This window comes from Meles meles, chromosome 6 (genome assembly GCF_922984935.1).
Source record: "Meles meles chromosome 6, mMelMel3.1 paternal haplotype, whole genome shotgun sequence".
Classification (NCBI taxonomy): Eukaryota; Metazoa; Chordata; class Mammalia; order Carnivora; family Mustelidae; genus Meles; species Meles meles.
The window spans coordinates 39,211,723-39,224,434 of record NC_060071.1 but is presented as its reverse complement, the minus strand read 5'-3'; the positions used below and the strand labels follow the sequence as shown (position 1 = coordinate 39,224,434).

The 12,712-nt window shown below is 35.3% G+C and overlaps 1 protein-coding gene across 3 annotated transcripts in view; it reads right to left on the bottom strand.

The window, feature by feature from the left end:
* Nucleotides 1-12,712, bottom strand: part of UNC13C (unc-13 homolog C) — a 629,711-nt gene that overhangs the window by 203,657 nt on the left and 413,342 nt on the right. For all 3 annotated transcript variants that reach the window (XM_046009970.1, XM_046009972.1, XM_046009971.1), the window contains one exon: nucleotides 10,851-10,984. In XM_046009970.1, coding sequence (XP_045865926.1) covers nucleotides 10,851-10,984 — 134 coding nt within the window. The remainder of the gene's footprint in view (nucleotides 1-10,850; nucleotides 10,985-12,712) is intronic.

Here is a 12,712-nt window from a genome sequence, read left to right as displayed (position 1 = left end):
TACATTATCTCCTCGAATCCTGATAATGGTCCTATGTCTTAAGTGGTACCTTCTGAATTTTTCAATGTGGAAATCACCCTGAAAGACATTACAAAACTTTTCTAAGTTCTCCTGGCTCCGTCTGTCTCACTCAGAAATATTAGATCACTAAACCACTCAAGTCACCTTTCCCTCTGAATACTTAAAACACAGTCGTTTTTCTTTATTTTTACTTATTACTTATGTATTCATCTTATTCAAAAATATTAAGCTGATTTACAAAATTACTATAATAAAGTGAGATTTGCCTTGAAAGTAGAGAAACTAAAGGAAAAATGAGGCTATAAATTATAAATAAAATAAGATTAGACATAGAAATGTGTGCTGTTAGATTCTATAGAGTTATTAAATGTGGACCTCAGTCCTGACATTCCTGGAACCCAACCCACAGTGAAAACTTGGTCATTTTTATCTATCTTAATTGTTTAGCAAGCAAAGTTCCTTTAAGCAGTGAATTGAGGGGAAAAAAAAATCATGGTTTCTCCTGAGGGTGCCAGTAAGTACACACTATTTATGAATATTTTTCTTCTGACAAATAATGAGTTGCATGTATTTTTTGATTGGTTTATATATAACTGCAATTGGTACCGTTTGGCATATCTTGTGCACTTAAAATTTTTTTGTGAGTCATTATTGTTACAGGCTTATTGTGACCAGATCCAGACTAATCAGGAAAACATCAAAAATGTTTGGGTTGGACTGAAGGATTAACACTCACTGTTTTACTCATGGGATTTTTAATTTATGATTAATCCTGTTGTGAATTCAGAGAGATGCTGAGGTTCTGGTTCTGCCACTTGCTGGGTGTGTGATCTAGATAGTTACTTAGCCTTTGTGGGCTTCAGTTTCATCATCTGCAATTTGGGGATGATAATAGTACTGATGTCATTAGAATTAAGTTTAGGATTAATTCAATCATTAAACCGTGTAAGTGCTTAGCACAATGCCTGGCTCCAGTTAATTCACTATAGTTCCCTCCACGATAATGATCAATATTTAGAACATACAGATATCTAGTTGTGCCTAAATTATCTGGCAAGCATAAGAACCCTTGAAAATCCAAGATGAACCTTTTCTTTCCTCTATGATATGCACGCAGGGAGGTAGAGAACTGCAATCTTCGCAAGTGATTGAGTTAGTTCAACTCTTAGTATGCATTTTTATAAGAGTGCTTTTAGAAAAGTATCCTTAATCTTTTCGGATAATGTACTGTTTCAGGAATTTGCAGAGAAACACCTTATCTGTTTTAAAAATTCAAACTGGCTGTAATTAACATGAGTAAAAACTTTCAAAATAGCATCTTTTCTTTTGTACCTCTAGACAGATAGTTTTAGATCAGATTTTTTGATTTTCTGATATCCATTCTCCCCACTGTAAACCCCAGCTCTGCACAACCAATCACGTGTAGGAAGCAAATTGTTTGCTCATATTCCACAACAATTCAAACTGAAAGATTTCTTTACACTTCAACATTAGCCTAACTGTGCTTCCAGTGGAAGACATGAGTCATTCCATGAAATAGCATACCGGGTTAGTCATGCTACTTTGGTTATAAGAATCATTTAACTACAAATAATTAACAGGTAATTTCTGTAAGCGTAATTTACATAATGGAGAGATAAGTCTAAACTGCTTTGCATATTATATGGAAACCCAAGGAAAGCTGAATTCCATTTAACAGATGGAGCAAAGACCAGTAGAGTCAGGCTTCACAGAACCATGGACAAGAAGCTTTCACAGATGAAGGCAGTCAGGGGAGTGCAGCACACAGCCATATAGATGGGATCCTCACTCAAGAACTCGGCCAATACCATAACTCTGCTACTCTCACCATTTCTGCTTTCCCTTCCAGGTAGCCTTTTTCTTCTTTCACCAACAACTGCCTAATCCCCCTTCCATGCTGTTTCTCTCCTGGCTTCTGCTTATACTTCATTTATTCTTTTATTCTTAATTCTTATATTCATGTATTCTTAATTTTTTAAAAAGATTTTATTTATTTATTTGTCAGAGAGAGCAAGCACAAGCAAGGGGAATGGCAGGCAAAGGGAGAAGCAGGCTCCTCATTGAGCAAGGAGTCAGATGAAGGACTTGACCCCAGACCCTGAGATATGACCTGAGCCAAAGACAGACACTTAACCAAGTGAGCCCCCCAGGCGTCCCTGATGTATTCTTAATGTTAGATCACTTAGTATACATATCTCCAAACCTGCAACCTTTCAGTGTCTATTCTCCAGTCAACTGTCTCATTCTCTGGATTTCTCAGTCTAAACCAGAGAGCAAACCAAGTTTTTCTCATTAGGTTATCTCAACAAGGGACTATGAGGGAAAGAATTGAATTCCAAAACGACTTGTGATGTGGCAGACACAGTGATTAACCAATTGAAGACCAATGTTTAATTTTGTACATATCTCTTTTCCAACTAATCTTCGGGTCTCCAACTTTGCTTAGTGCTTGACATATATTGAGTACTCAATATGTATTTGTTCAATTTAAATGAGAAGGTTAATGAAAAATGATAAAAGTAAATAGAGCAGGAAATAAAAAATGGAATAAAAGTCTTTCAGCTAAGAGAAAAAAATTAAGCATTTGCCCTATCTTCCCTGTCCTTATTCTATTTCAGGGTAATCAAGTAAGTAATCCTAGTCGATAAAGGGAAGCTCGTCATTAAAGAAAAAATTCTAACTAACAAATATTGAAGGAATAATATTATAGAACCACAATTTTGCAATCCCTATTGGAATAAATGGTTTTGAACTGATTATAAATAATCAAAAGCATCAGAGGAGAAGTCAACAGAGAATTCTAGAGTGGAGGATTCAGGCTGTGAGCACGGACTCATCTTAGCATCACCACAGGGGAAATAGCCAGACTTAATGTGACCCTCGACATGATGGTAGGAAGTACACAGAATTATCTGTTCAGTATCTTGAAAAAGATCGCTTAAAAGGAACCCTGAAAGAGCCTCAAAAGCTAATATTCAAATATGGGGAGTATCATAAATGGAGGAACAAGTTAAATATAAAAAAGAGGTCCAAAAAATTAGTGATCCAGAAAGTACAACATTCTAAAGGGCAACGAATATGGTCTCCATAAGAAGTCCATGGCATGGATAAAAGAAAAGTGAAGGGAGCTGAGATAGAATAAGATTTGGGCTACATAGTTGCCAAATGTAGGATGTGAGCCTTATTTGGATCCTGATTAAAACAAATGTAAAAAGGCATTTTTAAGGAAAAACAGCAGTATTTAACTATGGAACAGAAAACACAATACCATGGCATTACCGGTGATGTTATTAATTGTGATATGCAAGAAAATAGTCATTAGTTTTAGACATGAATAATGAAGTATGTAGGGATGAAATGATATGATGTCTGAGTTTTGCTCAAGATGACTCAGCAAAGAAAAAAAAGCTCAAAGTATATATGAGGAAAATATGACAAAATCTTTGTAATTGTTGAATGTGAGTGATGGATATAAGTCTGCATTATACAGACACTCTACTTTTTAGAACGATGAACAGTTTTATAAGACATTTTAAATTTTAGTGTTTATAGGTTTTTTGTTTGTTTGTTTGTTTTTGAGGGATGCCAGGGTGGCTCAGTCAGTTAAGCAGCTGCCTTGGCTCAGGTCATGATGCCAGGGTTCCGGGACAGAGTCCAGCATCGGGCTCCTCGAGCCTGCCTCTCCCTCTGCCTGCCATTTCCCGTGCTTGTGCTCGCTCTCTCTGTTGGACCAATAAATAAACAAACAAATAAATAAATAAATAAAATCTTAAAACAAAAAGAAGTCACTTCACTAAAAAGACAATTTAAAAAATTAAATTTTTTTTACTATAGTTACACACATGTTACACACACATAGTTACTATATGAAACACACAATATTGTAGTAGTTTTAGGCATACAACACAGTGATTCAACATCTCCACATGTTATACTATGTTCACAAATGTAGCCACCACCTGTCACCATACAATGCTATTCAAATATTGTTGACTATATTCTCTTTGCTGTGCCTTTTATTCCCATGACTTTTTCATTCTGAAATTAGAAGCTTATGCTTCCCACTCCCTTCAGCAATTCTATTCTTTTTTTTTTTTTTTTTAGATTCTTCTTATGCATGGAATCGAATGGTATTTGTTTTCCTTAGTCTGTCTTATTTCACTTAGCATAATACCCACAAGGTTCATCCACATTGTTGCAAATGGAAGCCATAGTTTAAACAAATCAACATCTTTAATACTTTGAACATCATTAGCTCCAAAATAGAAAGAACAAGATAGAAGTCCCTATTTAAGGTATCTTAAATCCAATCTCCTCATGGAGCAAATAAAGTATTCTGTATTTTTTTTTTTAAATGATTTGGACATAATGCTCTGGTTCATCCCACAGCCTTGAGAACATAAAAGCAGCATACTTTATCATTGCAAATCAAATAGATCTTTGAAAACTGGTCCGTTTCCTACTCAACACATTGGTCCTGATCTATACTCTTAATTCAGAGAGAAAAACTGAAACTTTACTATATGTATCTTTTGAAGGAAGCTAAAAGAAATTACAGACAGTAATAACATACAAATGCACAGGATCACACAAAACATATTTTGACTTATGTTTTGATGAGCATTACAAAAACAAAAATGATATAAAGTCACAGAAATTTAATAAATATTTAAAAAGAAATAGTATTTCTTACTTTCAAGTACGTACAGCAATCTTCCCCCTACATTGTGTATCTATTGGATGCCAAATCTATAGGACTTTGACATCTATGTATGCAGTTGTCCAGTTCTTATAATTCATGGAAGTCACAGATAGCCAAATCTCTACATATCAAAATATAATTCACTACATAGTTCCTTTTTTTTCTATGTACTTCCTTAAATTGATCATTTTTCCTGAATTTATTACTCAATTAGTGATGCCCCCATAAATATAGCGTCATCATGGTCTCTGCACTCTCTACACTCCACTCAAGGCAGTTAGTCAAAATATCCCCTTTTTCCTTAATATTTACCAAATCTGATCCTACATTTCCATTATCTCATATAAAGCCTTCATATCTCCTCACTGGATCACTGCTATAGCTACTTACCAGTTCTTCCCTCACAAAAGAAGGAATATAATAAAAAGAAGAAACAAATTTACTTTAAAACCAAAAACAATATAGAAATCTAATAAAACCAAAATATTTTTCCAGAGACTAATAAAATTCATAACTGTCTAGCCAGTAAAAAAAGACAGAAGATACAAAATACCAATATTAAGAATGAGAGGGGGAACATAATAATAAAGAAACGTCATGAGTAAAGAAATGTCATGATTGCAAATTTGACCACTCGGATTAAATGTAAAAATTCCCTGAAAGACACAAACTCCAATGCTCCATCAAGAACAAGTATGTTTGTGAGGGACCGAGATGGCAGCAGTTTAGAGGCTCCTGAACTTTCCTTTACCCATGGATGGACTGAATGTACAACTAACTACACATGGAGCAGTTCCCTCTGAGGGAAACCTGGGAAGTATCTTAGTGACTCTTACACATCAGGTGAATGAGAAAAAAGCCCTATCAAATGGGTAGGAAATACAGTTTTGCCATAAATTCCACCCATGACACAACGCCATACAGTCAAGAGGAAATCCCCGACTCCCAGCTTCTCCCTGAGCAGCAAAGAGTTTGGACTGCACACCTAGTTCTCCAGCTTTTAAGACTCCCACCTGAAGGAGGACCCTCAAAACACCTAGTTCTAAAAGCCAGCTGGGGCTTGAATCCTCAGGACTCACGGGATGATAGCAGATAAAGAAGTTGTTAACAGGCTTGTAAGCACTCCCTATGGGAAACTCCTCCAGGTCTAGCCCAGACAAAACAGCCAAAATGCCTGTCTGCCTGTCTTCTGGAAAGCGTTTGAGTGCATACTTTACAAGGCTGAGGGTCTGGTTTCTAATTTAGCATGCGTATAGGAGCTGGCTAAGATCCTTCCCAGAGCTCAGTGGAACTGGTGGGCACTTCTCACATGTTATCCCTCTGGATTGCTCCAACAACAAAACGAAATTACAAGTACCTCCCTGATAGAAGGTTTTCTGCCTATTTGGTACCCCAACTTATGGCTTCTGAGGGATGGGTCCCCACATCACCTACATCTGACAGCCAGTGGGTCTTGTGTTCCAGATTCCCACAGGACTATGGCAAACAAAGCAGCAGCTTTTCAACACATACAGGAGCATCCCCTCCCCTACCCTCTGGGCCCAGTGCAGAGGGAATAGGCAAAAATGTCCATTTTCCAAGTTTCTCCCTGGAAGGGGCTTAACTAATTAGCCTGCATCTACGTGCGGACTGCTATCCCCCTCCCCCTTTGGGGACACTGACAAATCTTGACAAATGCTCAACTATGGGAGACTAAAAAAAATTAAAAACAAAACAAACAAAAACCAAAAAACTGTGGCCTGGATAATCATAAATGCTTGAGAGACAACCTGAAACTCAGGCTGGGGTGACTGATGAGACCCATTCTGTCAAGACTGGGAGAGATGGCTGTTTTTTCTAATGTGCAGAAACCAAAACAGTCAAGGAAAATGAAGAAACAGGGGACTATGTAACAAACAAACAAAAACCAAGTTACATCACCAGAAAGTGATTTTTTAGTGAAATGGAGGTAAGTGATTTACCCAATTGAGATCTCAAAATAATGGTTGTAAAGATGCTCACTAAGGTCATGAGATCAATGCATGAACAAAGTGAGAACTTCAACAAAGAGAAAAATAAAAGACAAAGAGAGAATCTTAAAAGCAGGAAGAGGAAAACAACTTGCTATTCACAAGAGATTCCCATAGGCTATCAGTGGACTTTCAGAGGAAACTGCAGCCCAGGAGGGAATGAGATGATATATTCAAAATGCTGAAAGGAAAAAAAATAACTGCCAACAAACTGCCAACCAATACTCTAGTTGGCAAAATTGTCCTTCAGAATTGAAAGAGGTAAAGAGTTTTCCAGATAAACAAAAGTCAAAGAATTTCATCATCACTAAACTGATAAATATATGGATCAATAAATCAATAGAACAGAGAATACAGAATTACTGTATTTTGACAAAGTTGCCAAATTAATTCAATGGAGAAAGGATAATTCTTCTAATAAGTGGAATTGGAAAGATAAGCATGAAAAAGAAAATCCCAAAGAATCTTAAACTCTATATCATACCATGTATAAAAATATAACTTGAAATGAATCATAGATCTCAACGTAAGACATCTAGAAGAAAACTGTGATATTAAAAGTTGGCTTGTGGGTGTTGCAAAGATTTCTTAAATAAGACACAAAAAGCTCAAATTATAAATTAATAAATTGGACTACGCCATCAAAAATTTTAAAAAGTTCCTCAAAAGATACTAGTAAGACAAGGGAAAGAAAGTCACAAACTAGGAGAAAACACTGCAACATTTTATCTGACAACAGACCCTTATTTGGTGTATATAAAGAACAATTATAACTCAATAATAAAATGATAAACACCCAATTTGGAAATGGTAAAAAGCTTTTGGACATTTACTTCATCAAAGCTATATAGGTTGCAATTAAACACATGAAATGATGGTCAACGTCAGTATTTAGGAAAATGCAAATTAAAACCACAATAAGATGCCACTATACACCTATCTGAATGACTAAAAAAAATCCTAAGTTTTGGCAATGTACAACCACTTTGGAAAGAAGTTCAGCTATTTTAAGAATACAAATCATGCACCTACCATGTGACCCAAAAGAAAAGAAAGAATATGTCTATGCAGAAACTTGTAAACAAATATTCATAGCAACCTAACCTAGGGGCAAAAAACCAACAATTTGTAACCCTAATCATAAAAGACAAATGGAGGAACATTTTGAGGTATATCTTATAATGGATTATTACTCAGAAATAAAAAGTGACAAGGTATTGCTACACACAACAACCTGTCTGAATCTCAAAATAGTTGTGACGAGGGAAAGAAGTAGACCAAAAAAATGTATATATGATTCTTTTACATAAAAGGGTAAAATTTCTAAACTAATTTATAGTATCAGCCTGGAGTGAGTTACAAAAGGCATATGGAAACTTATTAGGGTGATAGATATATTAATTATCTTGATTGTGGTGAGGGTTTTGTGACTAGATACATATGCTGAAACTAGTCAAATTGCGTAATTCAAATGTGCAGTTTTACTGTATTAAATTATACTTCAATAAATGTTAACAAGGGAGAGAGAGAACTATACCTTACTATCTGAAAATACTTTAATAAATGGTTTTCAATTTCAATAAAATAGTAAAATTTCTATGAGCATCTAGAAAGCTACTAAATAAATTTTAAAAATCTGAATAAATATTGCTCAAATACTGTAGTGTACCTATTTTTTTCTTTTTTTGGTAATTTTATTTTATTTTTTTTAGTGTTCTAAGATTCATTGTTTATGCACCTATTAATAATGAAGTAGGAACAGAAAGAAGAGATGTTAACTACATATAAGGTTTACTTTAATTTCTTTATTCATTCAACCAATATAAATACCTGGATATATGCTAATATTAAAAGAAAAACTATTTTCTCAAGTTTCCATTCTATAATTATTATAAATTGTCATAAAATTTGAATAAGTCTTTAAAATAGCCTCAGAATCTGAGCAAGTAAGATCATGAAACATAGATTCCAAATACCAGGAAGGCATTCAAGTTTTTTTAGGGCTAGGTTCTCACAGGAAAAAAAATGACTCTAAACTCTGACATTAAAAACAAAAATAAAAAGCAAAACAAAGATATCCCTTTCTTTTCTCATTTCCTCTTTTTCTACTTAGTAGACTTAACTTAGGTCATAATTTAAATTTTTGCCGTAACTGAATGTATTTCCTCCACTTCTTTTTATATAGTTCCAAAAAGTCCAATAAAATCTTTGTATATATTTAATAGTATACGATTAAAAATAATTCTGGGAAACTTTGATTCCATTATTTTATGATATATCTTTTACTAGTGATACCTGGATATCTAGTATTTGGTAAATGTAAAGAATTTCTCTGATTAGAAGTAAAATCTTTTTCATACAACTTTTAATTAGCATTTCTGAGAAGATATCTATTTTCATTCAATAGTCATTTACCAAATGGCCTATACCAGCTCAAGGGCATAAAACATGTATTGATCTCCCTATCTTCAGGAAATCTACTCTGTCTCAAAGAAGGTCCAAAGAATGAAGGAGAAAACATATCTGTTCCATAAAGCTGCCCAAGATGAGTGGATGACATGTCATATATTAAAAGAGAAAGGCACCTGGGTGACTCTGTCAGTTAAGCAACCATGTCTTAATTTCAGCTCAGTTTGTGATCTCAGGGTCATGGAATCATGCCCCTGGTGCGGCTCTGCGCACTCAGCACAGAGTCTGTTTGAGATTTTTTCTCTCCCTCTCCTACTGCCCCTCCCCCTGCTCATGCTCCCTCTCTCACCCCCTACATACATACATACATATATTAAATATTTTTAAAAAATAAAAAAGAGAAGAGAAGATACAGTCCTAAGCTATCAGAAGAAAGTAAAACCGCAGAGTCTCTATAGAGGGTCATCAGGAGGTACTCCCGTCTTCAGGCAGAAGAGGTGAGTGTAACAGGGCCACGGAGAAGAACGTATAAAGGCAAACCTAATGATGTTATCATGGTTGCATATCAAAAACAATCAGTTTCTTCGCAATTAGGAACTGGGGATGGGTGAAAATCGACGGTTATGGAACAAGCAAAGGAGGAAAATTGGGACACTTAACTTTATTCCTTCTGTAACTGAAATTTCAGTTGGATTCAACATAAGCTTTTTGACTCTGTCTTGGCCATTATAGAAAAACAATAAAACGAGTTCTCTAGAAATAAAGTCTGAATTTACTTCATGCTCTACTTCATGGTTTGTCTATTGCTATCCTTGCTGCCAGAGCATTTCAGGTTTTACCAGTAAGTCAGGATACCCTCTCCATTAATCATATTGCAAGCACCTAGTTTTGTAGACTTAGCTGTTATTTTGCTTTTGCTATATAGCCGTCGACATGTAGGCATACAATAAATCCTAAACAGGCAACACTGAGGTTGGACTGGACCTTCGATATTATCCAGTAATATGTGAGGAAACTGAGACTCACGGTAATTAGATAATTTGTCCAAGTTCTCATAGCAAGTGGCATTTTGATGAATTAATAATTTTAGACTCTTCTAGAATCTGTTATTCTAGAATAGCCATGAATTTCAAGTCATCTGCTTGTCTCTCTGCTCATAATTTGCAAGCTCTATGCAGGGGGGCATAGGCTTAACATTGTTACTTGAGAAAATGGACTTACTCTGTTACACACTGCAATACGTCCATGGTACAGAACTACTCTGAAAGCAGGTGTTCTTTTGACAAATCTTTATTATTACAAAGTCACAATGAAATATGTTTACTACCAACTTTTCAACATTTTAGTTTTAGGGGAAGTGCAATGGGATAGTTTTGTGGGTTTTGTTGTTATTAAGAAAGGAACAAATGAAGAAACTTTTCTACATCAAAAAATAAATAAATTTGGGGAACTATTTGTCTCTATATCCAAAGAATCTCCCTCTATGGGGTTGAACTAAAAATTCATAATATCACCAAATTGATATTTACTGCTAAATGTACAAAAATCCTGCTTTATATAGCTTAATTTTGGAAAACAAGCTTTTCCAATGAGAGTATAAATCATGAGTACAAACCATCTTCACATATTTTATGTTTTCATAACTTTAGTGAAATTAAATCCATTCATTTCCAAGACAATGTACTTACTGATTTAAGACAGGTGTGTAGGCAGTTTTATCCTCATCAATAATAGTGACCATCAGTGTAATCAGCTGGGGCCAAAAATCCAAATTTCTGGTGGTTGGTCCTTGATCTTCCCGAGGAATGTCCTGTTTCTTAGTCTGCTCACAAGGTCACACAACATGTAAAAGAAAAGAGTAAATGATATGACTTTAGTTTGTCACTGTCAAATGGAAGGATTAGAGAAAAAGTGGTTCTGGAAAAATTCTTAGGTTATGTGAACCAAAACTATTAAATTCAGGTTTCCCATGGGATAAAGTCACAACAGCCAGGCCTGGCTTGCATTTCTACAACTTTGGTTTCGAACTGGAGGTTGTGCTTTCTAAATTTCAGTTCATTATTATTATAAAAATCATCCCTTTAAGGTGGCTTCTTCCAAGGAGAGAGTTTGAATTCTGTGTGTACAAAGGTGTGTGTGTGTGTGTATAATTTATCCTTTCTAAATATTTTGTCCACAGTCACATTGGTGGTAAGTGTGCAGAACTCAGGGATGCCTGGTTACAAAGCCAGTACCATTAAATTCTACAGTATATAAGTGTTCTCTGAATGGCATGGACCACTCTACTTCCACCCACAAATGCACCTAATCAACTAAAAGTTATGTATCTTTCTTGTGTGTGTGTGTGTGTGTGTGTGTGTGTGTGTGTGTGTGCATATTCAAATCATATTTGAATCCTTGTTTTATCATGCTTACTGAATTCTCCAGCTCTCACCTCTGAGAGTGTTATCCAGGATGATCTAAGTTTATAATGAGTTGAACAGAGTATAGTAACAATCTTGTATGTGTCACATATCAACATCATACCCAACACATACAATTGTTTTCGTTGGTGGGTAATCTTCTTAGAGAACTTCTTTTACATTTACTTTAAATAAAGAGGCAAAAAAGATAAAGGCAGAGCCAACTTTCACTCAAATACACAAATAAGTAGGAAGCATGTGGCTCTCCCCTCCCGCAATTATTTTTGCCAAATGATTTACAAGCTTATAGGTCCAGGATATCTGAAAACTTCAATTTGTGGCTCAGGAAATTCATGGGTTCTCTGGTAGAAAAGGTGGATTAGATTTTGGGGGGTCCAAACTATTGCCTTTCCAATTATGTCTCATCCAAAGATCAGCTGCCCTCTGCTGAATGGCTGTCTGCATATCTTGTAATACTGCCTAAGACATGTAACCCGACCTGAGTGAGTCAGCACCACATTATTGTTCTCACTTAAGCTAAGATATAGCCCTATGTTGAATCCACTTACTAGTAAAGACCTCCATACACTATAATGTACCTTTAGGAAAATATAATGTATCCTTAGGGACATGTATTTTCCTAAGGTGCTTCTAAGTGCGCTGACTTACTTTTATGTTCAAAATGCAACAGATATTAAATGTTGGAGAGCTCCATTAGTCCAAAAATCAGTGGCTGGCACAAATTACTTCAGATTGCCAGAATGAACTATAAGTACTCTCCAAAGGTTCTTAAGAACCTTGTATATGTGGTCCTGGAGAACCACTTGAAACTTCTTGGCAGGCTTCCTCCTTCAATTTCCAAGGTACATCAAGGCACATTGGAAGATCTTCAAGAAGAAAATTAGGTAGCAATCCAGGCTTGCAAATATTCAGCTTTGCCTACTTTCAAGTTATAGTTTCTTTTTAAATTTATCTTTCTTTGATGAATAAGATTTTATTATTATCACAATAATGTAATTATTTACTCATTAGATTAAGTTCAATAGAGTTCTTCCTCTATGAATTTAAAAATCAAGAGAACATGGGAGATTATAAAGGTTGTAAATAAAATCAGTTCTGATGGCCACAGCATTTGTTTCTCAAAGGCA